Source organism: Dasypus novemcinctus, chromosome 17 (assembly GCF_030445035.2).
Source record: "Dasypus novemcinctus isolate mDasNov1 chromosome 17, mDasNov1.1.hap2, whole genome shotgun sequence".
Classification (NCBI taxonomy): Eukaryota; Metazoa; Chordata; class Mammalia; order Cingulata; family Dasypodidae; genus Dasypus; species Dasypus novemcinctus.
This window is the reverse complement of record NC_080689.1, coordinates 82,485,418-82,507,948: the sequence shown is the minus strand read 5'-3', so window position 1 is coordinate 82,507,948 and position 22,531 is coordinate 82,485,418. Positions and strand designations below refer to the sequence as shown.

The 22,531-nt window shown below is 38.9% G+C and overlaps 2 gene segments (V, D, J or C); both read right to left on the bottom strand.

Moving 5' to 3' along the window:
- The window catches only part of LOC131273778 (immunoglobulin kappa variable 3-20-like), a 1,006,205-nt gene that overhangs the window by 457,152 nt on the left and 526,522 nt on the right, over positions 1 to 22,531 (bottom strand).
- Positions 4,617 to 5,217, bottom strand: LOC111758845 (immunoglobulin kappa variable 3-20-like). The segment is given in 2 exon segments: positions 4,617 to 4,960; positions 5,143 to 5,217. Coding segments are annotated over 2 exon segments (393 nt in total).

The following is a 22,531-nucleotide window of genomic DNA, read 5'->3' as shown; positions in this document are numbered from 1 at the left end:
AAATGAGGAAGAAACGAAAATACATAAAGTAGTATTGGTAATAAATGTTAACAGCAACAATGTGAGATCTAAGAGAATGGATATTAGACCCATATAAGTTGTGTAGAGCTATAGCAGTAAGTAGAGTACCTATAATGAGACAGTGAACTGAATATGGGGAGAAAAGCAGAAGAACAAGCAAGAAAAAGAAAAAGACAAAAATTAAATAAATGAGAAAAAAATCTTGGGGGATAAAATGGGAGAAAAGACCAGGAGATAATGCAATATTAGCAACCACAACAAAAACAAAAAACAAACAAACAAAAAAGGAACCAACTTTTCAAGTTAGGAATCCTTTTTGCAGTTAAATAATATGCTTAGGGATCTGACCTTCACCCTTTCTCCCTTCCTCACTTCTCTCTCTCCCAGGGCAGCAGGAAAGCTGCCTGAGAGGCACAGTAGGAGATTCAAGTAGGTCTTTGTTGAACCAACTCAACACAGGAGACTATGGCTCTTTATTTCCAGCGTGAGAGCACCTACACCTCACCAGAAACCCCAAATATGCTATTGGAAGCTTGGATAGCATGTCTTACATTCCCTCCCCCTTAGGCATACTAGGGAGTTCTAATTGATTTTCTGACTCCACCTTCTCCCAGACCAAGTTTCCTATCCCAGGACATTTAGGTAAATTGGGCTTTCTCAGCAGATTCACTTCTCATTTCTTCCCAGACTCTCCCCAAGTAGCTGGTACACTCCTCCAAGTTCAAGGAGAGAGAGAGAAAAATAATACAGCACAAAACGCAGAAGTATTTAAAGAACTCAGATGGGCCTCAGGTTCACTCCAGCTGTATTTTTCCCATGCTTCCCCACATTCCCACCACCCTGAAATAATGATGTACATTTGCCCCAGCTAACAAAGGACATTCTTGCATTTGTACCACCCAACACAGTTCCCATCTACCTCTTGGTTTGCCATGCTATTCAGTTCCTAGAATATTCTCTAGCATTCTGTTGACTGGCTTTTACATCCCTAGACAGCCATTTTCAGCCACATCCCCTTTTATAAACTGTTAATCACTATGTATTATCATCCACTGTATACATTTCCACACTTATACAGTAAAGCTAATGAAAACTTCTACAACACTAAATATCGTAGTCCATACCTGCCCTCCTCTTATCTCCTTTGAGAATCTTCCACCTACCACCAGGTCTTGAAGATATTTTCCTACATTTTCTTCTAGAAGCTTTATGGTTCTTGCTTTAACATTTAAATTTTTGATTCACTTTGAATTAATTTTTAGATAAGGTGTGAGAAAGGGGTCCTCTGTTCTTCTTTTGGCTATAGATATCCAGTTCTGTCAGCACCATTTGTTGAATGAAGTGTTCTGCCCAAAATGTGTAGATTTGACAGGCTAGTAAAAAAAATCACTTGACCATACATGTGATGGGCTGTTTCTGAAGCATCCATTGGATTCCATTTGTCTATGTGTCTTTCTTTATCCCAGTACCATGCTGTTTTACCACTATAGCTGGATAACATGCTTTAAAATCTGGAGATGAGAGTTTGCTTTTCTTTTTTAAATGTTTCTGGCTATTCAGGCCCCTATATCCTTCCAATAATTTTTGATAATTACATTTTCAATTTAAAAAAATGCTGGTAGAATTTTTATCAGGATTGCATTGAATCTATACATAAATTAGAGTAGAGTTGACATCTTAATGATATTTCATCTTCCGATACATGAGAATGGAATGTTCCTCCAGTTATTTAGGCTATTTTTTATTTCTTTTAACTCTGAGTTGTAGTTTTCTGAATACTAGTGCTTTGTATAATTGGTTAAGTTTATTCCTGCCTATTTGAGTGTTATCTGTGATATTTTATGTTCACCACTCTTTTAACATTTGGTACTTTTATTGATATAATCTTCATTTATTGACTCTCTTCCAGGCCTCTCTCTCCTGTCTTTTCTTTTCAGGCTCTAGCACACCCTTTAGTGTTTCCTGAAAATCTGGTCTTCTTTAAAAATTCTCCCAAATTCTGTTTATCTCTGATATTCTAAACTCACACTCATTTTTGAAATACAATCTTGCCAAATATAAGATTCTTGAATGGATATTTTTCTTTTGTAGCATCACAAATATATCATACCTCTGTCGTCTTGTCTCCATGGTTTCTTGTGAGAAATCAGCCGTCTGTCTTATTGAGTATCCTAATTTTTTTTGCATTGCTTTTATCTTGTTCTCAGAATTCTCACTTTTCTTTGGCATTTGAAATTTTTATCAGAGTATGTCCTGAAGTTGTTCTATTTGGAGTATTTTGAATGGGAATGCACTGGGCTTCTTAGACAGGGATATCTATGTCCTTCAAAAGGGTTGGGAAATTTTCAGTCATTATTTCTTCAAATATCCCTTCTGCCACTTTCCCCTTCTCTTCTCATTCTGGGATACTCATGAGATGTATGTTTGCATGACTTTTCATGTCATTAGTTCTCTGAGGCCTTGTTAAAATTTTTCCATTCTTTTTTTCATCTGTTCTTTTGTATGTTCACTTTCAGAGGCCATTTTTTAAGTACACCAATCCTATTTCTGCCTCCTCAAATCTGCAATTTATGATTCCAATATTTTTTAATTTGACTTATTGCACCATTCATTTCCATAAGATCTGTTTTTTTTCTATGTATGCCTTCAAATTTTATTTTGTCTCATCCAATCTCTTCTTAATATTGTTAATCTCTTTAGCCATCTCATTTAATTTATTAAGGAGATTTGTTTGAACATATATGATTAGTTGTTTCAACTCCTTTATGTAATCTGGAGGCTTATCTTGTTCCTCTAACTGGGCCATAGTTTCCTGTTTCTTGGTGGGGATTATAAGTTTTTGTTGGTGTCTTCGCATCTGGCTTACTACAGTATTTATTCTAGGTGCAGGTTTTGACTTTAATTTAGGGTTTCCTGCCCTTTCTCCCTTGCTGGTTGTGTGGTAGGAGACAATGATGTAGTTGGTGTTACAGGATATGGAGGCTGAAGATGCCCTCATTTTACAAGGCACTGAGGAAGCTTCTCCCAACTTTCTTCTTTGCTGTAGTGAAAAAGTCACAACTATGTGGAATAACACAAGTAGCACTAGCCTAGACTATAGCTGCCCAGAGAGACTAATGAAGCTTCACACCCCTTTCTCCCTTGCCTTGGGTAGGGGTGGAGCTGCAGGTGTGGGCAACAATCTATGCAGTTTGGGTCCAAAGATGACCACAGTTACCCTGCTAGAATTCTGATTATTCAGGGTTTGCCAGCCAAATGTACCTGAGGTTTCCTGGATAGACTTGTGCAGGGCCTGCCAGCATCCTCTTGCAAGAGGAGGGGCTGAAGCCTGGTCTAAGGTCACAGGGTGATCTGGGTGAAATAACCTGGTTCCTACAGTCAATGTGATTTTTGTTCAGCACTGTTACCCCTCACTCTGGGGGCAGAGTCAAAGTGGAGGGTAACAGCCTCTTTCAGACTTCAACAGTTTCAAACTTTATATATTGTTAGGATTATACTTTAGCGAGCCAAATTTCCTAATCAGTAGCTGAAAGCAGTGGCCAAACATCTCCTCCTCCCCTCTTTTTGAGAATTGAGCTTCCAATTCCAACCACAGAATTGCACTGGGAGACTTGCAATGCCAACATCGGGTGATCAGATGCCTCTGAGACTTGGCCACTAATTTCCTAGAGAGGCTGCCGCAGGTCCCCCAGCTTCCTCCCTGTAGAGGTGGGACTGGGGCCTAGGCCAGACCTGCAATATGACCTGGATGGACCAAAGCCAGTCCCCACCAGCACTGTGATTTTCAGTCCTCCCTGCTTTCTTTCTGCCAGGCGGAGAGTTAAGATGACAGCTACCGGCCTCTTTCTCACTTGAACAATTTTGAACTTTAGCTGTTCTTAGGATTATATTTTTCCACTGAATTTATTCATGAGTAGCTGAAGTTGGTCCCCAACTCTCTCTTCCTCCCCCATATTTTGGGAGTAGAGCTTTCAATTCCAGCCACAGAAGAGTGGCCAAACTAAAATAAACATATTTCATTGGCTGAGCATCATCCCTTATAACCTAAGCATTCTTCAATGAGTATAGTATATTAAGGCACCCACAAATACTATCTGATGGCAATAAGAAATGAAAATAGCTATCTAAATAAAAAAAGAAGGTAGAGTAGGAAATCAAAACATCTTTTGTGGCAATGAAAAGAAAGGCATGGATGGCAAAGGGTCCAGTGAAGGAAATGAGTAAGGGAGGTAAATGACCTTCTATAGAGGAAGTTTTGGATATGAAGGATCATGGATTTAATTTTGGGAAGGACCAGAGTCAGAGGATGATGGGGGAGAAGGAAGAAGATGCAAGGGATAAGGAAAGAAGATGATAAAATTTTAAATATTAAGGAGGTATAATGAATAGAGAATCAATGCATCAGGGTGTAAAATATAAAAAAAAAAACCCTAGCCTAGAGGGTGAATTCACCCTGTCATTTGATCTCACCAAGTGAAAGAAAGATTTCTATGATACAGTTCCCTGAAGGACATGGTTTCTCAGACAGATGGAGGAAGCAAACCCACTCGAGTCTATTTGAGGAGGAAGCAGCTGGTGCTGCAGGACTCACTGCCCTACAGCCCTGGGGAGGAGGTTAATGTTCGAGGTTGAAGCACTGTGGGAGGAGAGCTGTCATACTGCTGACAGTAATAATCTCCCAGATCCTCAGGCTGGACTCTGCTGATGGTGAGAGTGTAATCTGTCCCAGACCCACTGCCACTGAATCGATCAGGGACCCCAGATGGCCGGTTGGATGCATAGTAGATGAGCCGTTTAGGAGCCTGTCCTGGTTTAAGGTGGTACCAGGCTAAGTTGCTGCTAACACTCTGACTGGCTTTGCACTTGAGGGTGACGGTCTCTCCTGCAGATGCAGCCACAGAGCCTGGAGACTGGGTCATCACGATGTCCCCACTGGCACCTGCAACCAGAAAAGAACATTGATCATACATTAAATCACACTTGTATAAAATATGTATCTAAATGTAGGTTCTTGTTTATCATATATATTCAGATCTGCTTTAGATGAAAATGGTTTGCTCACTCTGCATGTTAAAACCATTCTCCAAATTTATAAACATAATACCCTTCTAAACCTCTCACCTGAGGCCCAGAACACCAGCAGGATGAGCAGTTGGGAATGTGACATCATCTTGCTCACCCGACTGATGTACTCAGGCCCCATCTCCAGGGAAACTGCATTAATAGAGCTCTGAGCAGACAACCAAGTCCCCGAGGAGCATATGCAAATCAATAGAGAGTATAAAGTCAAATGTGCCTGTGCAGTGAGTTGTAAAGAAAATAGTGGAAGGAGATAAAAATATCAAGACCACAGGAAATGTAACTACTCACCTGCAAAAGGCAATAAATCAACTTAACACCACAATTTTCAACAATATTCAGCACAATTCAGAAAATGAAATATTTTATCAGCAATTGTACTCTTTCAAATCAACTGCACCCATCTTGAAAACAAAAGGAATTTGTAAGAAAATACATACATCTGTAAGTGTAATATCATAACTTAAATAAATGTTATAAATATGGTGCCAAAACCTAGGTGGAAAAGACTCATATCATTGGATAGATTAAGAGGTAGTGCATGTGTTCTGTATCTATCTCAGTCTATTCTAAATTTTAAACAAATATCTGAAGCTCCTCTTCAACATCCCAAAGGAACCTCACTTAATATATCCCAAACTAGTCCTCTGTATTGCCCTTAGTGCAGTATTACTCTCAGAAATGAGTTTCCAAATACTTACAAGTCACCCTTAGGACTATCATTTTAGTCGACCACTTTCTAAAATCACTAATGTAGTGATTAGGAGACATGAAGTGTAACACCTCCACCTAGTGGTCATAGGTAAAATGGCTTCAGTTGGAAAGGTCTGATAGAGCAGTTCATTTATTCCTACCCAAAACCAACGATACTTTTAGAATTATGCAAATAACAATATCATGAACACTTCTAGGCATAGGATATTAAATTAGGAACAAGTAGAATGATTCATTTTACTGGGAGGTTACACAATAAACAAGTAACATTTCTGTAGCCGTTACTAACCTGCTTCTTTGAGATTTCCTCCTCTGAGCTAAGCTGTTACTCAGGAAAGGTAGGGCCATGTGAACCTGCTCCATTTCAGGATCAACCCTCTGCATGAACAGTCAAAGGTAAGAGAAAATTTAGGACACTTTAACAATTATATGGATAAAAAATTCTTCCACTATCATGACTATAATTTTTCCTGCAGATTTTTTCCAAAGGTCCTAAGAGGTTTTCCTTCAAGGCGAATGACTTAAAGCATGTATTGTTCTAATTTGAATTAAGTTCATTTTCTGTAGTTTGTCTCTTCATGAGCACTTTACCTTAGGAGAGGATCCCCTCCCAGCATTCAGGAGTGGTTCTGCACATACCCTCCTCATCAGGGAAGGCATTCCTTATCAACAATCCACCCTGTTCTTAGTTCACCACGTATTTATATTTAGATATTAATAATTAATTCAGGTTTGCTCTTTCCACCCATGTATTTTTTTCCTCCTCTTCCATGAAGTTGCATTTAATATACATTCTTAAATTTGCTTATTTTTCTTGAATTTCTACTACTTAATCGATAGGGTTCCTGCATCAGTGCAATATAATTTCCTTCCCATTCTTACACACATTCAAAAATTTAAAGCCATCATGGATGATAGGATGATAAAAAAGGATGTCTCATGCAGTGTAACTGCCCAGAGGGGTCCACGTAAAATGTGGAGTAAGGAAATGTTGTCTCCAAGTAGGGGACAGTGGACCTAATGCATGAATAGAGGAGGGGGCTGGAATTCAAAGCCCAGTGAAGAGCACTTCAGAAAATGAACAGGACTTGGGAAAAGATGGCCCCGGATATTCAAGAACAACCAATGAAACAGAGTGTGAAAGCAGAACAGGCATGTTCCAAGGGGAATATTAATCTGATGAAAGTTTGAGGATTAGGTTATGTACTATGAGAATCCATGGAACAAGAGTTTGAATTAATTTTTCATTTTAGCAGATACTTGTGGATCATTCTACAAGCTATAACACTCCAAAGATGCAGACACAGTGGAAGCCATTAACATTTCAGTACAGCTGGGAAACAAGCTTTCTCTCATATAAGGATTTTTAAAAGTGAAATTTTCCAAATGCTCCCCCAATCCCAAAGATCCAAATTAGGCCCAATCAATCTTTGATAAGTGATTTAAAAAGAACACATTGTGTTAAGAGAAATTCTAAAAAAGCCTGGGGACTCCTGTCCCTAGTATATTCACACATTCTCTCAGTTGTTGAAACACTGTTCAGGTGCTTCTGTGATGTGATTTTGCAGATATCATTAAAGCTATTGATTTTAAGAAGGGGGGTCCATTAAATCTTACTCTACTGGTCAGAGAGAAAGAGCCCAGAGAAATTCATAAATAATTAGTATTTGAAATCGAAGAATACATCCGAAGTTGGTTGTGGAGTTCCAGGGGGCCATGTGTCAAGGAATGTGGGCAGGCTCTAGGAGGAGAGAGCTGACAGCCAGCAAGGACATGGGATCTCAGCACTGCCACCTGAGGAACTGATTCTGCCAAACCCCATGAGCTTGAAGAGAACTCTGTGCTCTGGACAGAAGGCAGCCCTATTTAACCATGTAGGAACCTGAGAAGAGAATCATCAACACTGGACCCAGACTACTGATCTAAAATCTCTGACATAACAAATTGCTAATTGGTTTTGGAATGAGAAAAGTGATAGATAGATAGATAGATAGATAGATAGATAGATAGATAGATATAGGTGTATGTATGTATATATATATATATATACATATATATATATTAAAATGAACCACGTGCTAAAAGAAATGTCATAACTCCTGATACAAGAATTATCATCCCATTTAGCTCACGGTTGAATGATGCTGACACATGACTCTTCTCATGAAATGTGCTGTGCTTTATGCTCCTTTTATCCACAGATGATTTCCTGATGTGTTACCACATCCACAGGGTCACAGCTAAATACTGTGCTATGAAAATACAGGTAAGAGCAGAACTAGCTTTGAAGGTGGTCAGGATCTGTTCCCTCTGTTTCCATGGCCATGTTCTCTGACAACTGAAGAAATTCTAGACAGGGCTGTTGGTAAGAGCGCAGTGAACTGGGGTCATCCCAGGTAGACCTGAACCTAGCTACTGTCTTCACATTTGTTCAGAAGTCTGGAATCTTTCAGATTCTTAAAAGTGGATGACTTGTTCCTTCTACATGGGACAATGTGGGAATGTAGCATTTGGTCTTGATCTAAGAGATAAATGTCTTATACTTCTATTTATTTAGAATTTACAGTTCTACATGTTTTATTTAATTTTCTATACTCCTGTTGTTCAAATGACCAAAAAATCTCAATTAATTATACATAAAATCAACTTAGCAAGAACATTTTCTGGGCACAGCTCACCCTACCCAATGATCTTACCAGGGGGCAGTCAAGCCAATTGCTGCTGTTGCAGACATGAAATCAGGCTGATCGATATATGAAGCATGAATCACATGCAGCCAGACCTAGCCTGCTTCATGGTTCTCAAACAATTCTACAGTATCAATGGAATTCTTATTCCCCAGTGTAGAATCAGGGCCCCAGTGAATGTGCTCAATGCGTTTGGGCATGAATGGATGAAAGTAACGTGTTAGCAAATTCTTAATATGAAGGCAAAATTAATCTTTAAACTTGAAATGATGAGGCTTATGCCAAATGCATAATGTACAGAATAAAATATTATGCTATTCCCTTAAAATGGAAGAAATGCATTAGCAGTGATCAAGACATTTTCAGTAAAATCACATGATATTCCTGCAGCAGATTCATGGAAAACAAATGCATGTGGTTTCCTGGATTGGAATTTGGAAGGGGACAGTATAGGAGTAAAAAATTAGATATATCAGAATGAAGTCTGGAGTGTAGTTACTAAATTTGTAACAATGTAAGTATCTTAGTTTGACTAATATACCTTGATTATGTATGATGGTAACATTAAGGGAAGTGGGAAAGGGTATGTAGGAACCCTCTGGACAACCTTTACAACTTATATAGGAGACAAATCATTGGGCTGTCCATGTGCCAGTTGTAACTGTTTATCTCAACAGTTACCAACACCTACTTTCGAGTTCATTGGACTCACCCAGGACAACTAACAAGGAGATGATGATGGACAATGGATATTTCAAGGAACAAAGAGAGTCTGCACCTGGGAACAAGATAGTCCCATCCATCTGCCCCATGAGATCTAATCCCACTCTCACTTGGAGGCAGAGTGGGCTTCACCATTGAAGAATCCTCAGGATTGGAGAATGAATGATGGACTAGAGTAGATTTACTGTTGTTCTACTATAGACGTGATTCTAGCAATGGAAGAAATTTTCTCATTGGTATGGAGGCACTGGGCATAGGAGTTTCTGAGTAGAGGGAGAGGGGAAAACAGGTGTCCTATGTGGGCATTTTCAGGATGTGGGAATCATCCTGAATGACATTGTAAAGACAGATACAGGCCATTGTATATCTTGTCATAATTTACAAAATTGGTCAGGAGATAGTATAAATTACAATGTAAACTAAAATCCATGCCACATGGCAATATTCCAAAATATATTCATCAATGATAAGAAATGTACCACAAAAATTAAGGATTTTGTTAATATGGGAAAGTGTGGAAGCGGTTGGGTGCAATATTTTTCTGTAAAATTTATGTAATATAAATATTTTAAAAACTTTTTTAAAGTATAAAAAGCAAATGGACACATTTTAAAAAAGAAAAATATTCACTAATTTTTGTTTTGAGCAGTCATTTTTCTTCTTTTATTGATGCCTAAAAGTTTTTTTGAGAACAAAAAGCTGGAGGAAAACAATAAAATAATTTCAATGAACCCCGTACACTAAATGACAAAGCCACTTTAGCAAGAGAATTTACATTACCCTTTGTTACTTCCATGGCAGGATTCCTGTGTCTCTTCTCCAGCAAATATTTTACATTTGATTAACCTATAAGTTCCCATGTTTTCCACTATTTACACCAAGTCCAACTTGGCATCTTCATGCATCAAGGTGGACAGCACAGAGCCAGGAAGGGTACCCAAGAGAATGGGAATTTTGAGATGCATCAAATATTTCATCCAATATCTTCTGAGACTAGATGGAGTTATCTTTCCCAGGATGATAAGGAAATGGTGAGGAACACAAGAAAGGTTGATTCAGGTCTCTTTCAGACTTAACAACAAGGAAGAGACAGCTCTGTTCTCTGCACTGGGATCTCATTAACTAAGACCAGAGCAGATGCTAGAAGGAAAAACATAAACAAACAATTACTAAAACCACAATGATTTTTTAAATTGTAGCTATTAATGACACTTACTGGTAATAAAAAATCTGGAACAAATGTTAAACAGGAAAATACTCTACAGCAGCTGATAAAAAGACAGACTTTTTCAGGGATTCTTGAAGAGAGAAGGTTGAGAAATTGACAAAAGAACTCAGTCTCTGAAAGTTGACCAATTACATAACCAACTAATATCATCTAAGCATCTCAAATTAGCTGAATATCAGAATCAGGTGTCAAAATGTTTGGAAATATCAATCTTGAGGCACATTTGAACAAACTCGTCAGAATTTCCAGAATTGGAGTTTGCGAATCTGTTCTGAGCAAAGTCCCTGAATTTGTAGCCTATCTGCACAAGTTCATGAATGGGCATTTAGAAACTAATGCTGCAACATCAGCTCTCCCAATGACACTAAGGACAAAATTAAATGTTTTTAGCAATATTTTATGAAGATTGAGATAAATAGAGCATAACATGATAATCATTATATTTATCTTAAAAGTAAAGAAATGACAACCTGGTTAAGGATTGAAAAATGTAGATGTGATTTTGAAATTAAAGATCAATCTCTGACTATATTGTGGTCTTGGCAAAAGCAGGAATGTGTAGAGTATTCAAGAGAAGAAAAGGCAAAAAAATAGGTTACATCAGAACCTAGAGGAATCTGAGATATGCGGATATATCCTTATAATGATAAAGACTCAGGACACAACACACTGAGAAGGAACAGCCACCTGTGGATTCTGAAAATGAAGACAGTGCCCAAATGTGGTCTTAGTGCCAGGCACTTCTCAAATATTTTACATAAATAGACTCATTGAACCTCACAACAATCCTAAAAAACAGGAAACAATTTTTATATCCTTGTACCACACAGTAGTAAAGTAGCTTCAATTTCTGGGACTAGGAAGTGCCTGAACTATAAGCATAAACTTCACACTTTAGGGATCAAGGTCCTAGAGAAATCTGTACTCATTTATTGATAGGTATATTTACAAAATAGAGTGGTTCTTAGTAGGCGTATGAAAGAAAGAGATGATTGCCAACTTCTGTGTATTGCTTTCTTTTTTAAAAATAAATAAATTTAACTGGAAGATATCAATAAAACATGAATCCACATGAAGTGTAAAATCAAACTTATTTAGTATAAATTCTATTTAGCCTGATTTTTGCATATTGATCCTGTATCCTAACACTCTACTGAAATCCTTTATTACCTCTAGCTAGGAATAAATAAATATTCATGATCATTATAGACTTCATTTCTGTAACTGGTCACATGGTCAAAATACATATTCATCACTACATTCTTCCACTACCTATTCCATATTCCCTTCACCCTCACCAGCACCTCAGTTGGCCATGTTTCTTTGCCTGGTAGAATGACTCAAGCCCTCATTCCTGAAGATTCTGGGCCATTGATAGTCATTCCTGGGTTGACTTGATGCAGTTTTCCATTGACTTTGGTCACAGAGCACAGTCATACTAGGAGGTTCCCAAGGTCATCTGCATCCCAGACAAACTCTTACTTACCACCATTGAGTAGTAGCAGTCCTTTTCCTCTTGATAGGATCAATCACCCCAGCCAGTACAGTAATTCCCTTCTTTCTCTTTTGATTCAGAGGCATGAAAAGACCAAAGTGGGCAGGCTGCAGGCTTACCATCAAGATCAATGGAATCGTGTTGTGTTTCCTGGTGAAAGTCCTCCTCCTTTGGGACTAAGACCTGAAGACTAGTTGGGCTTAAGGTTGCAGGGACAGGAAATAAAAACTTTCCTGGTAGAATACTGGGGTAATAGTGGGTGGTGCCACTTGCATTTCCACCGCTTGATTCCAGGATTGTGAATTCCAGCTAGTGGAGAAATAGCACCATAGAGTGAATGCTGATTTAGAGCCAACAAAGCTTCCTGAAAAGCATTGCCTTAGCCCTGCAGGTACTGTCACCTAGTTGACAAGGTAGGGGAGCCCTCATAGGATCAATACACTGAGATGGAAGAACGCTGTATTTTGTTGGGTTTATCTCCCACCCTCTCTCATCCAAAAGTCAGGCTATTCATTAACAGCCATTATTATGATCCTAGTACAAAAAAAGAGTACCAGGACTATATGAGATTGCAACTAGTATTTCTTTAAAAATTATATGAATGAAAAGTTAAATAAATAAAGGGCATAGATAAATTATGTCAACTTTATTCACAAGTAAAACAGAATTCTAAGCAAAAAACTAATGAGTAATTTTAGATTATTTTTTGCTATTTCATAAATTAGGAGAAATGAAAATAGGTTAGCATAGCCATAAATATTCAAGGGGAAATAAATTTTGATACAGAGTAATCCTACCAAATATGAAAAATATTTTAGGAATTAATGCTCTTGGATGCACACAGCAGAAATGGAGTGGGTTTTGCTGACAAAAATGAAAGTATAAAATGAATATCGTGTGGCTTGCAGATCTGATCACAAGCTGGGGCAGCATAGGAAATGTGTTGGACTTTAGATGGCATTAACACAGTTTGGAATATCACAAAAAGAGAAAGACATGATCCCACTCCTACCAGGATGGTGGACACTCCTGATGGCAACTTCTGTGCTGGATGCCAGTCATGAGACATTGGAGGTTGAAGACATCTACTGCTGCCATCATGGCAGAGGATTCAGTCTGAAATATTTTAGATTCAGAGACACATATTAGAAAAATTTCTACATGTTATGTCCAAATTGTGTGAATCTAGCAAATGTAAAATACTGCTAAGTGCAATTACTGTTTTCCAACTTAGCATTATTAGAGAATCCATGACAAGATATGATCTCTTTCTGTATATAAATATATAAGAAAGGAGAAGTAAAACAAGCAAGATGGGAGCAGAGTAAGGAGCTCCTAGACTCAGCTCGTGCTACAGGGCAGTTAGTAATCACCCAGAGCTATCTTAAGCACCTGTCTGGTGTCCCCAGGAGACAAGAAGGTCATCCTGCAACATCATTGAAAGATTGGAAAGAGAATACTCCCATCTGCAGAGAAAATTTGTGAGTAGGGCACTCCACATCCCAGAGACTGGTACCCAATTTCCACTGGCTGCATGTGCTGTCTAAGGAATGATGCAAAGGCTGGAATTGGAAGCTCCATTTCCCAAAAATGGAGAAGGAAGAGATGGTTGAGCAGCAACTTAAGATACTGATCAATAAATCCGGTGGGCTATCTTATAACCCAAAGAAGAGCTAAAGTTTGAAACTGTCCAAATCTGAAAGTGGCCAGTAGCACCATTTTAACTCCACCTCTGGCACAAGGGGAAGCAGCATGGACTGAAAATCAAAGTGCTGGTAGGGACCAGCTTCTTTCCATCCTGACAGAATTGCAGTCCCAGTGTAAACCCCACCCCCACATCTGGCAGGGATATAACTGGAAAGGCATGCACCAGCCTATCCAGGAAACTATAGGCCACACCAATGAGGCTGATGATCATCCTACTTGGCCACACAGGCCACCTCAGGACCTATCCTGTGGCTGGAATTTGAATCTCCATTTCCCAAAAACAGGGAGGAAGAGATGGTTGACCACTGATTTCAGCTACTGATTAATAAATTTGGATGGCTAGAGTATAACTCTAAAATTAACTAAAGTTTTAAAATGTCCAAGTCAGAGAGTGACTGGTAGCCACCATTTTCACTATGCCCACAGCATGAGGACAAGCAGGCTCACTGAAAATTACTGTGATTGTAAGGACAGGTATCCTTCATCCAGGATGGCCTGCAGCCCAAGCCTAGGCTTCTGTCCCACCTCTAGCAGAGAGGAAGCTGGCAGGCCCTGCAATAGCGTTTCCAGGAAAATGATGGTGCATTTGGCTAGCACTAACAGCATAGCATGATATGTATGGCACAACTGCGGTCACCTTGGACCTGTAATACATAGATTGCTCTCCAAATCTGTAGCTCCATCCCAGCCCCAGGAAGCAGAGAAAGACACCTGAAGCTTCATAAGTCTCTCTGGGCAACCACAGTCTAGATCTATACAACTTGGATTATTACACACAGATGTAGCTTGGTCCAAACACTTGGCAAAAGAAATGTGGAAGAAGTTTCTTCAGACCCTGGGGAACTGAGGGCAGCTTGAGCCTCCATAGCTCACAACACCAACTACATCCTTGGCTCCTACTACACAACCAGCAAAGGAGAAAGGGCAAGAAAGCCCTAAAGCAGAAAGCAAACCTGCACCCAGAATGAATAATCTAGGAAGCCAGACATCAAACCACCAACAAAAAAATTTCTATCCACACCAAGAAACAGGAACCCATGACCCAGATAAAAGAGCAAGATAGGTCTCCAGATGGCATAAAGGAGTTGAAACAACTAATCATAGATGTTCAAACAAATCTCCTTAATAAATTCATTGAGATGGCTAAAGGAATTATGGATATTAAGGAGACATTGATGAGCACAAAGAAGAATTTGAAAGTATACTTAAAAAAATAGTAGATTTTATTGAAATGAAAGACACAATAAATGAAATTTAAAATACACTGGAGTCATATAATGGCAGATTTGAGGAAGCAGAATAAAGGATTGGTGAGTTTGAAGAAATGGCCTCTGAAAGTGAACAAAGGAACAGATGAAGAAAAGAAGGGAAAAAATTGTACAGTGTCTCATGGAAATAAATGACAGCAAGAGATATGCAAACACATGTTTCATGGTTGTCCCAGATGGAGAAAGAGAAGGGGAAGGGGTCAGAAGGAATATTTGAAGACATAATGGTAGAAAATATCCCAACCCTACTGAAGGACAGAGATTTCCATATCAAGAAGCACAACATACTCCCATCCAAATAAACCAAGAGACCAGCATTGCAGGAAATACTAAAGGGTGTGCTACAGCCTAAAAAGAAAAGATTGGATAGAAAGACCTGGAAGACCATAAAGAAAGGAAGATCATATCAATAAAAGTATCTAAAAGTATCAGAAGAGTGGTGAAAATAATAAAAGAGAGTAAAAAAACAAATATTGAGGAATAAACTTAACCAATGATGTAAAGCACTTGCATCCAGAAAAATACAACTAACTGGTAAAAGAAATCAGAAAGACCTAAATAATTGGAAGAACATTCTATACTCATAGTTTAGAAGACCAAATATCATTAAGATGCCAATTCTACTCAAATTGATATGCAAATTCAATACAATCCAGATAAAAATTCCACCAGAGTTTCTAAATAAATGGAAAACATGAGTATAAATTTTATTTTATTTTATTTTATTTTTTTAATAGATTATTTATTTTTAAAAATTACATAAAAAAATATGAAGTCAAATTCAACCCCACCGCCCCCACACCCCACTCCCCCCACAGCAACACTCTCTCCCATCTTCGTGACTCATCCGTTGCACCTGGTAAGTACATCTCTGAGTATCACTTCACCCCTAGTCAGTGGTCCACATCATAGCCCACACTCTCCCACCTTCCATCCAGTGGGCCCTGGGGGGATCTACAATGTCCCATAATTGTCCATGAAGCACCGCCCAGGACATCTCCTCGTCCTGAAAATGCCTCCACATCTCGTCTCTTCCTCCCATTCCCCAAACCCTGCAGCCACCATGGCTACCCTTCCCACACCCGTTCCACATTTTCTCTGTGGACATTGGGTTGGTTGTGTCCATTGCACATCTGTGTCAAGTGGGGGCTTAGATTCCACATGGATACTGGATGCACTCCTCCTGCTTTCAGTTGTAGACACTCTAGGCTCCATGGTGTGGTGGTTGACCTTCTTCAACTCGATGTTAGCTGAGTGGGGTAAGTCCAATAAATCAAAGTGTAGGAGCTGAAGTCTGTTGAGGCTCTGGGCCTGGGTGTCATATTATTGGTCCAGAGATTCAAATCTCCTAAATATATCTAAAACCCCAGCACCAACTACAATTCCATTAAAGTAGCATGCAAGTCTTGTGAAAAGAGATCCCCTCCGAGTCCTATTCCATCATGCAGAAACACCAGCTCCAAAGAAGGGCCATCTGCCATGGTAGTGAACCCCATCTGCCATGATCATAGAACCCGTGGGTCTCTTTATCCCTCAAAAGAACCAATATCTGGGGTTGTATCTACTTTATCTGTCTCTCAGAATCTGTTCATTTGTGCATAAGGGCATTCCTTCTGACAACCTCCAGACTCTTTTTTAGAGACTCATAGCCTTATATTCTCATTTCTCCTTTCCATTTCCCCCTTTCATTAGGTCAAACAGCATTTTGAAGTCATGTTATTATATGTAGACAGGGATATTCTGCTGATCCGTGTTGAACCTTTAATTCAAGGTCCTTCTCTAGTTGCCTCTTCAGCTGATATGTGGTAGTGATCCCTCGGTGCCAGGGAGGCTCATCCCCAGGTGTCATGTCCCACGTTGGGGGGAATGCACTGCATCTACATGCTGAGTTTGGCTGTGAGAGTGGCCACATTTGAGTAACATGAAGGCTGTCAGGAGGAAACTCCCAGGCACATTGCTACTCTAGGCCTTATTCTTATTGGAGGTGTATAGGCTCAAAAGCATAGCCATAAGTATCAGGAGCCCACTGTTGGGCCCTCCTTCCTTCCTGGTTCTTGCCGTTGCACCTGGGGGACTGCCGCTGCTCCCCCAGGGTCCACGACAGTGACCCCCTGGTCAGGGGCCCAGTACCCCCCCCAGCTATTGTTTTTAATTGTTTCCACTATGAGTATATCTAGACATTACTATATACCCTGGGCATATGCCCTGTATAACTCCCTGTCAACCATATATATCCTGTCAATAACATCCTATATCAGTATTCCTCCGCTGCCGTTGTTGAACCACTCTGTGATCCAAAACTTCCTGTAAAGTCAATCCCAGCATAATATCAGCTTCACACGAGTCTTAGATCACCAAAATTCATATATACAATATACAGTACTTCCCCAGATTCACCATAAAGCCTTTTCCCTTCCACAGTGATAATCTTTTAGCTTATTCCTATCATATTTCCTGAAACTGATGTACAGATTCCAAGACAATAGCTTTCAAACAAGGTGACATCTGTGCTTACTATGTGGTCCATACTTTAGATTGTACAGTTTTCTAAATTTTTTAGTTATCCTATGTTTTCCCTTATGGTTTACATTATTAGTCTGTCATCCCCTATATGTTTCTGGTGTAATATTACATGTTTTATATTCATTCTCGTGTACTCTCAGAGAACTCCTCTCTTGCCCCCATATTTACCTTGGTTCCATCCATTTCACACCCATTTTTCCCTCCCCTTGGGGCCCACGATGCCAGCCAATCTCCTTTTCCCAAGAAGCCATGTCCAGAGATACTTGCAGCAGTATTCAGGGCCTGACTTTCTCAACTGCCCTAATGCCGTGGGAGCCATCCTTTCTCACTAGAGATACAGTTCTCTCTATTTGATGGCATTAGTCCTCCCCAGGATGTGGGTCCACCCCAACTCTCACTTCTTGGGTCTCTTCCCAATGGTACACCCCACCTTGGCAAAATGAGCCTTCAGCTATTCGCCCAGAGTCCATCCCACCTCAGCCCATACCCCCTGAGCAAACTAAACAGGTAACCCTCCTACTTATACTTTGATATGATTTTCTCAACATTTTCTTCTCAACTAACACCTGACACACCCCATGTTCGTATGTTGCCCCTCCCTCCCCCCGATTTTTGGACAATATTACCCCTCTGCCCATCCCCAGCCCCCCCTCAGACCCACAAAGCCCCACCAGAAGGTAACCCCTTGCCCCCATTTTGTCCCTTCTTTGTGCTCATACTTACCGCCCGCTCATCACAGAGTCCACCCCTCCAGACGTTAACTCACATCCTTCCTCCACCCCCCAATTTCCTGTAAGCCTCTTTTCCGGTGTCTAGCTCTCTGAGGCAGTTTGTTTATTTCATATCATTGAAGTCATGTAGTATTTGTCCTTCAATGCCTGGGTTGCTTCACTCAACATAAGATTCTCAAGATTCATCCATGTTATCACGTGTGATTGTAGTGTATTTGTTCTAACAGCCGAGTAGTATTCCATTGTGTGTATATACCACATTTTATTGATCCACTCGTCTGTTGATGGACATTTGGATTGATTCCAACTTTTGGCGATAGTAAACAATGCTGCTATGAACATTGGTGTACATATATCTGTTTGTGTCCTTGTTTTCAGTTCTGATGGGTATATACCCATCAGTGGTATTGCTGGGTCATAGGGCAAATCTATGGCTAGTTTTTTGAGAAACCGCCATACTGTCCTCCAGAATGGTTGGATCCTTCTGCATTCCCACCAGCAGTGGATGAGTGTTCCCCTTTCTTCACATCCTCTCCAGCATTTGTATTCTTCTGTTTTTTTCATAGCTGCCAATCTTATGGGAGTGAGATGGCATCTCATTGTAGTTTTGATTTGCATTTCCCTGATAGCTAGAGATTTGGAGCATTTTTTCATGTGCTTTTTAGCCATTTGTATTTCTTCTTTGGAGAATTGTCTGTTTAAATCTTTTTCCCATTTTTTAAATGGGTTGTTTATCTTTTTGTTTTCAAGATTTATGAGTTCTTTATATATGCAAGTTATAAGTTTCTTATCAGATATATGGTTGCCAAATATTTTCTCCCATTGTGTGGGTTCCCTTTTTACTTTCTTGACAAACTCCTTTGAGGTGCAGAAGGCTTTAATTTTGAGGAAGTCCCATTTATCTATTTGTTCTTTGCTGCTCGTGCTTTTGGTGTGAAATTCATGAAGGCATTTCCTATTACAAGGTCCTGTAGATGTTTCCCTACACTGCTTTCCAAGATCATTATGGTCTTGGCTCTTATATTTAGGTCTTTGATCCATCTTGAGTTGATCTTTGTATAAGTTGTGAGATGGTAATCCTCCTTCATTCTTCTACATATGGCTATCCAGGTCTCCAGGCACCATTTGTTGAATAGGCCATTCTCTCCCAGTTGAGAGGGTTTGGTGGCTTTATCGAATATTATATGGCTATATACATGAGATTCTTTATCTGAAATTTCAATTCGATTCCATTGGTCTGTGTGTCTCTCCTTATGCCAATACCATGCTGTTTTCACTACTGTAGCTTTGTAGTATGTTTTGAAGTCAGGAAGTGTGATTCCTCCTATTTCGTTTTTCTTTTTCAATATGTCTTTGGCTATTCGGGGCCTCTTTCCTTTCCAAATAAATTTCATAGTTAGTTTTTCTAGTTCCTTAAAGAAGGCTGTGTTGATTTATATTGGGATTGCATTGAATGTGTAGATCAGTTTTGGTAGGATAGACATCTTAATAATATTCAGTTCCTATCCATGAACAAGGAATATTCTTCCATTTATTTAGGTCTTCTTTGATTTCCTTGAACAGTCTTGTATAGTTCTTGGTGTATAAATTTTTTACCTCTTTAGTTAAATTTATTCCTAGGTATTTGATTTTTTTATTTACTATTGTAAATGGTATTTGTTTCTTGATATCCTCCTGATCTCACTCATTATTGGTGTACAGAAATGCTACTGATTTTTGCGCAGTGATCTTATAACCTGAGACTTTGCTGAACTCATTTATGAGTTCTAGAAGCTTTGTTGTAGATCTCTCAGGGTTTTCTATGTATAAGATCATGTCATCTGCAAATAATGAAATTTTGACTTCTTCCCTTCCAATTTGAATGCCTTTTATATCTGGTTCTTGCCTTAGTGCTCGTGCAAGTACTTCCAAGATAATGTTAAATAGGAGCAGAGACAATGGGCATCCTTGTTTTGTTCCTGAGTTTAGAGGAAATGATTTCAGGATTTCGCCATTGTAAACAATGTTGGCTGTAGGTTTTTCATATATACTCTTTATCATGTTCAAAAAGTTTCCTTGTATTCCGATCTTTTGGAGTGTTTTTATCAAGAAGGGGTGGTGTATTTTGTCAAATGCCTTTTCTGCATCTATAGATATAACCATGTGATTTTTTTCCTTCAATCTGTTTATATGGTGTATCACATTAATTGATTTTCTTATGTTGAATCATCCTTGCATACCTGGAATAAATCCCACTTGGTCATGGTGTATAATTCATTTAATGTGTTGTTGAATATGATTAGCAAGTATTTTGTTAAGTATTTTTGCATCTAGGTTCATTAGAGAAATTGGTCTGTAATTTTCCTTTCCTGTGGTGTCTTTGTTTGGCTTTGGTACTAGGATAATGTTGGCCTCATAGAAGGAGTTCGGCAATGTTCCTTCTGTTTCGATTTTTTGGATTAGTTTCAACAGGATTGGTGTTAGTTCTTTCCAGAATGTTTTGTAGAATTCACCTGTGAAGCCGTCTGGCCCTGGGCTCTTCTTAGTTGGGAGATTTTTAATGACTGATTCTATCTCTTTGCTTATGATTGGTTTGTTAAGATCCTCAATTTCTTCTTTCGTCAGTATGGGCTGCTTATGTGTTTCTAGGAATTTGTCCATTTCCTCTAAATTGTCATTTTTGTTGGAATATAGTTTTTCAAAGTATCCTCTTATGATAGCCTTTATTTCTGTGGGGTCAGTGGTGATATCACCTTTCTCATTTCTTATTTTGTGTATTTGCATCTTTTCTCTTTTTTCTTTGTTAGTCTCGCTAAAGGTTTGTCAATTTTGTTGATCTTCTCAAAAAACCAGCTCTTTTTCTTGTTTATTTTTTCAAGTGCTTTCTTATTTTCTATTTCATTTAGTTCTGCTCTTATCTTTGTTATTTCCTTCCTTCTTCTTCCTGTTGGGTTACTTTGTTGTTGTTTTTCTAATTCCGTCAAAAGTGCAGTTAGTTCTTCTATTTTTGCTCTTTCTTCTTTTTTGATATGTGAATTTATGGCTATAAATTTCCCTCTCAGTACTGCTTTTGCTGCATCCCATAAATTTTGGTATGTTGTGTTATCATTATCATTTGATTCAAGGTAGTCATTGATTTCTTTTGAGATTTCCTCTTTGACCCACTGTTTTTGTAAGAGTGTGCTGTTTAATTTCCGTATCTTGGTGTGAAGTCTGGGCCTCCGTCCCTTGCAAATTTCCAGCTTCACTCCACTGTGATCAGAGATATTGTTTTGTATGATTTCGATCTTTCTGAATTCATTAAGCCTTTCTTTGTGGCCTAGCTTATGGTCTATCTTGGAGAATGATCCATGTGCGCTTGAGAAAAATGTATATCCTTCTGTGTTTGGGTGTAGCTATCTATATATGTCTATTAGATCCAGCTCCTCTAATATACTGTTCAGATGCTTTGTTTCTTTGGTGATTCTCTTTTGAGATGTTCTGTCCAGAGTTGATAGTGGTGTATTAAAATCCCCCACTATAATTGTAGATGCATCTATTTTTTCACTTAGTTTTTCCAGCGTTTGTCTCACGTATTTGGAGGCACCCTTGCTAGGAGGATAAATATTTATGATCGTTCGATCTTCTTGACAGATTGTCCCTTTCACTAAAATGTAGTATCCTTCTTTGTCTCTCGCAATTGTTTCGCATTTAAAGTCTATTTTGTCTGATATTAATATAGCTACTCCTGCCTTTTTTTGGTTGTTGTTTGCTTGTATGATTGTTTTCCAGCCATTCACTTTCAACCTCCATGAGTCTCTGGATCTAAGATATGTCTCTTGTAGACAGCATATAGATGGGTCATATTTCCTTATCCAGTGTCCCAGTCTGAATCTTTTGATAGGTGAGTTTAGTCCATTGACATTCAGTGTTATTACGTTCAGAGAATTATTTGCGGTAGCCATATTTTGGTTGGATTTGTGTTTGTTATATTTTGTTTGTAATATTTTATTTTCCCCTTCTATTTTTGTCTTTTTTTGTTGCTCTTACACTCTCCTCCTTCTCTGACTGTCCTGTTTTTTCCTTTCTTCCTGCAGAACTCCCTTTAGAATTTCTTGAAGGGGAGGTTTCTTGTTGATATACTCTTTCAGTTTCTGTTTATCTGTGAATATTTTGAACTCTCCATCATTTCTGAATGCTAGTTTAGCTGGATAGAGTATTCTTGGTTGGAAATTTTTTTCCTTTAGTACCTTGACTATATCATACCACTGCCTTCTTGCCTCCATGGTTTCAGATGAGAAATCAGCACTTAATCTTATGGAGCTTCCCTTGTATGTGATGGTTTTCTTTTCTCTTGCTGCTTTTAGAATTTTCTCTTTGTCTTGAGCATTGGATAA